The 5,656-nt window shown below is 32.1% G+C and overlaps 1 protein-coding gene across 1 annotated transcript; it reads left to right on the forward strand.

Moving 5' to 3' along the window:
* The first annotated feature begins 537 nt into the window (after positions 1 to 537).
* Positions 538 to 5,635, forward strand: LOC117125510 (carbohydrate sulfotransferase 11-like). Its single transcript, XM_033272017.1, has 3 exons — positions 538 to 685; positions 1,315 to 1,391; positions 2,616 to 5,635. Exons 1-3 carry the CDS (start codon positions 607 to 609, stop codon positions 3,429 to 3,431), a joined length of 972 nt encoding a protein of 323 aa, XP_033127908.1. The 5' UTR covers positions 538 to 606; the 3' UTR covers positions 3,432 to 5,635.
* Positions 5,636 to 5,656: the final 21 nt, after the last annotated feature.

Below are 5,656 nucleotides of genomic sequence, written 5' to 3' on the forward strand. Positions count from 1 at the left end.
ATTGAAAATGGAAGAGTCGACGTTTTCCTCGTCATAAGTGGCTGATGACGGTCAAAACAATCCCACCAAAACATCGTGACAACCAACCTGTGGTTTTACCTAAAAAAACATATTATTTTTGTACATGATGTACCGAAAAGTTTATGATTTTGTTATAAATTAACAAATAAACAAAGAAAATCACATCATCTCACCAAACAGTCCATCTAATAAAAATTTAAAAAGCACAAAGTACAATTACTCAGCCTGAGTAATAATTATCATAAACTTAGTAATTATTTGTATAAAAATATAATAATATTTTTATAGGGACATACAAAGACACTAGCAAAAAGAAAAACATTAAAATTTGGGGAAAATTAATAAAAATGAATAAAAAGCATACAAAATAAGAATTGATAACAAAATATACTGCACATCAGACCAAGCAAAGGGAAAAAATTAGTTTTGTTATTTTACAACAATAGATTATTGATTATTCAAAGAACAACCGTTTGTATACGCTGCTTGTTTCACTATTGTACTATTTTGGCGGCGTTTGCCATCTGTGTAACAGAGGACGGAGTTGGCTCAATCAATTGCCTAGCATCCGTGTATGTAGACGAAATGAAAGGCAAAACGTTCTTTATTATTATTATCCTGTTTACCAGTTTGTCGTTTATGTGGTTATGGACGACTAGTAATAGTAAGTACTTTTTGTGTAGTTTTACTCAATTACAGGGCTAAAACAATCATGAAGATGGATTTGAGGATCGGTTTGGATCATTTTCGATACTAAACATTTCTCGATGACGAGAAATGCTTGAGCTAATTTACATTTTCTATGTGGAGATAATCATAGGCAACATAAAGTTAATTGTAGCGTATCTACTGAAAACAAGTGTATGCATTTCCAGTGATTTTGCCACAGTGTGTTGTTTGCTTGTTAGTATTATTGCTTTCCATTTCAATTGGTTGAATTACAAAATTCCACAATTAGAAAAGTACTCAACAAAAATATACAGACACATATCGTAACTATAACTTTATAATAAGCTACCATAGAAAAAAATAAATTAATAAAAGCACATTGCACATCTATAAAAAAGAATATTTAGTAAATAAAACATGAAAATAGGGGATATCTTAAAAACAAAGAAACTTGAGTTTTCTAGCAGTAACAGAAAAGCTATAAGTGAAACCAAATACTCCTAAACATGAAAATTAAAACTATAATAATATACAAAATAACAATATTTTAAACATAAATAAATATTATAATGTAGGCCTAGTTCATGACAGAATCGCCTGAATTATTATTATTTTTTTCAATAGGAAATTACGTTGATCTGAAATATATTACTCCAAGTCAGTCGAGCCACGTGTCCGTGATGAACAGATATGGTTTGAAAGTGAGTATTCAGTTCCGTACTACTTGGAATAGGCATACTAACACGTGAACCTAAAAATTATAAAAATGAAATTGCTTATAGAAAGGAAATACTGACCGAAATATTGATTACTCAATTACCAACTGTAATCCGTATGATCTCGCATGTTAGAATCGATGTGTGGTCAATAGCCCTTACCGGGTTGCAAAATTGATTTTGTAAATTCCGTATAAATAATATTACAAGGGACTGCTGTTAAAATAGGTGGTATATGGCCTACTTATGTTGATGTATGTCGCATACTTATCAAATACTACGAACTGTATTTCACAATACGCACATGTAGTATTTAAGAGCAATAAAAGTGTTAATACTTTTACAAAATCTAATAACTTTGATTTAGAAATCCTATCTCGTTCGGTAACAAGTACAGTGAGGGCGTTCTCCTAAATCAGAAATTGATATCATTGCAGCAGGATCGCTTTACTTTCTTATTTTTCGTTTATATTTTTACATTTCTATATACAAGCTACAATATATTTTATACGTCAGTGTATATAACACGGTTCACTTTAAATTTAAGTACTTGATACATTAAATACAGTACATGAATCATAAATGTAGACTATACAGTATATAATTATGGTCCTGGTTTCGAATCCCGGTTGGAGAAACTTTTTATTTTACACTCGCAGATTCTCTTCCATTCAAAATGTATGTGCATTAGCGCAAGACAGTTTATAAGAAAGCCGTTAAATTATAAATAAATCATAAAAGAAAGGTAAATACAGTGTTCGAATAAAGGACATGAAGGTACATCGTGTAGCATCACTCTCAACGAATGCTCTCCTATAAACACTGTGTAATAAAATGTCTCCGACAGGATTCGACCTTTCGCTGTTAAGGCGAGCGTCGTAATCATTAGAACGCAGAGGCTTCATTGTATAACACAAGAGGGCGTTATACCAGATAAATCTGGAGGTACGGCTTGAAATAAACAGTAACACATATAATAAATCAAGATAGCCGTTAACACTGTTAAATTATCATCAAATTATCACCACAAAATTATATGTTCCCTTTTATCTCTTGTATTAAATAAATGTCTCTGGCGGGATTTGAACCTGCAACCTCTCGCTATCGATGCTAGTATTATACACATTAGAACATAGAGACTTAGGCAATAGGATATTATTGGAGTAGGCCTATTTTAATTAATGAACGGCTATACGTTATTTTGTGTAGGTTGAATCGGATGATGATTGGATTGGCCACCGGTTCGATTTGCGACGACAACATGTTAAAAAGTTATGCTCAGGTGACCTGTACAGCAAAAATACAATAGACAAGGCTAACCTCATTGTGGTTGATGAGTACAAGTTAATGTACTGCTCCGTCCCGAAGACAGGCTGCTCAAGTTGGAAAAGGTTATTCCTGGTTCTACATCGGTTATATAACTCGACGGGTGATATTTCGCCTGGCCAAGTACATCAAACTTTCAAAACCCTCGCCAAAGTAACAGAAGCAAAAGCAGAGGAAATATTACAAACTTACACCAAGTTTTTTTTCCTTCGAAAACCACTTGATCGTGTTCTTTCTGCATATAGAAATAAAATCGAAAGGAACGACATGGCCTGGAAGGGTATCAAAAAAATAATTGTACCTAAAATAAAGGAAATGTATAGAAAAAATAAATCCGTGGATGCAGAATTAATTAAGGATTATGATTCTGTGACATTTCAAGAATTTGCCCAATATTTAAGTGATAATAAAAACACCTTTTTATATCCATTTGAAGAACATTGGCGGGAAACCTATCGTCTATGTTCCCCGTGTGAAATTGATTATGATTATATAGGTCACTTTGATACCCTGATTGAAGATTCGACGTTTATACTGAAAACTCTAAATGAAACTCATGATTTCCCAGCTGCTGGAAATCCAACGAACAGCTCACAACAGTCTGTTCTTCAGAATTACTATAAACAATTAAACTTTAAAGAAATTGAACGACTTAAGGAACGGTATAGAGTCGATTCATTACTTTTAGATTCCATATAAATTAAGCTGACACAATGTTTAACAAAATTAAACTTTATTGGTCCAATAAAACAAAAAAAAACTAAAAGGAAGGAACCACACAAATAATGTAAAATCAATTCTTATTCAAGGATCAGACACAACCTCGTCTGACCCAAATATAATTAAAAACTCATTCGTGACTCACTTTAGTAACATCGGACAAATTAATGACAGAATCGGTAAAACTAATCCAATATTCGAAAACATAGTAATCATGATGATACTACTATTAAAACAACTCTAATTGAACTATCCTTTTCTTATGAAGATGTAGTTTAATCTATATCCGGTTGTAAAAATAATAAGAGCCCAGGTATCGACTCAATTACAAACGAAATTATTAAAAATGGGGAAACATAATGGCTACATCATTGTTTAATTTCAAAAGGCTTGCTGATCTCGAAAAAAAAATCCAGGTGAATAGAACAAAGGTATTATAATAATACCATTGTTTAAGAAGGGTGACACTAGGGGTCTCAATAATTATAGAGGCATCACATTGAATTCGTGTGTATTCGTGGACTTCAAAAAAAGCATTTGACACGGTCTGGAGAGGCGGACTTCTACTCGCAATCAAACAACTTTCAATGGGAACAAGGATTTTGGCTAATATTATCAAAGACCTATACACTGAAAGTGTAAAGTGCTATTCAATGATCTAGAAACAGAATTATTCTTTATAAATGAAGAGGTAAAACAAGGTTGTTCTCTATCTCTAATTCTGTTTTCAATATTTATTAACTTAACAAAATGATTATTGAAAGAAAATTAGGTGTCAGCATTTATAATGTAAAATAGGTAGTCTGTTTGGGCAGACGACGTGGTACTTGTTGGTGAAAATGAGAGAGACCTCACTATGCTATTACAGGCAGCAAGTGATTTTTCCGAGAAATGGAAGTTATCTTTTAATTTTCACAAACTGTTCTCATAACAGCACAACGAGTAAAATCAATACAGGAAATGGAAACTTGGAAATGATTCTATTTCAGAAAGTGATAATTATAAATACTTAGGGGGTAACCGTATCACGCTCATTGACCGACACGTACCATATTGATGAAGTAATAAAAAAGGGTAATAGTATTATAGCATACATAAAATCTATAAACAATGAAAACAGAATTTATTATGGTAACATATTATGAAGTCCATTGGTTTGCCAACCATAAATTACGTATGTTCAGTGTGGTTATGCAACGGCAAGACCCCTACAAAAAAGCTGGAAAACTTACAATACCAGATGGCTAAAATTATACTTAAAGGTCCCCGTAATGTTGCAAAAGAAGCGTTATATGGGGATTTAGTTTGGCAATCCATAGACTCCATTTAAAATAGTTTTAGACTGTCATATTTTAACATGTTAAAAAATATGGAAGAAAAGAGATGGCCTAGGTTACTACTGAAAGCAATCCTGCAAGTACAAAATGTTGTAAGATGGAAATGGCCATATGCAATCCAAAATATACTACAAAAATGTACGGTAACATGTTAAAATGTGTATATCATCGAAAACGATGATAGCTAGATAAAATCATGCAAAATAGAGAACAAAAAGACCGACGCTAAAGATTGGTATGGTATGTAAGAGCAAAATGAAGTCATCTCTTAGTGACTATATAAAATATAAAGGAGAACCAAAATTTTAACTTTATCTTCTTGATAAAACAAATTTTAAAGGAATCAATCTTAAATGCAAGGCCCGATCCAACTCACTAGAGCTTAAAGGAAGAAAGTCATCTTGGTCAAATGATTTTCCAGATAAATGTAAAATATGCCATGATAATACTAAAGAAACTGTTGACCATTTTATATTTGGATGTAACAGACTACAGATAATTAGAAATGATACTTTTAGAAATTTAAAAGAACTTTATTATTGGGGTCTCCGGTGTTCTTGGGATGACTTTGAAAATGGTTCTATAGAATTTAAACATCACTTGTTTTTAGATAAATTTATATGAGAACGGAAAATTGGACGACATTTTTGACCGTCATTGTAAACAATATACCGGTATTTGTGCCGCTTGCATCTGTAGAAGTAATATATACAAAGAATTATGCCTATCTTAATACCCTATATAATGCTGTTACTTAACGGTATATTTAATTTAACTTTATTTAGGTACGGTATTTCTTTTTGTAGTTTATATGGGTGTTTGTGCATGCTTGCAAGTGTATGTGGGTGTGTTTATATATATATATAT

This window comes from Anneissia japonica, unplaced genomic scaffold, assembly GCF_011630105.1.
Source record: "Anneissia japonica isolate Jap-2015-1 unplaced genomic scaffold, ASM1163010v1 scaffold7731_len1735946_cov199, whole genome shotgun sequence".
Lineage (NCBI taxonomy): Eukaryota > Metazoa > Echinodermata > Crinoidea > Comatulida > Comatulidae > Anneissia > Anneissia japonica.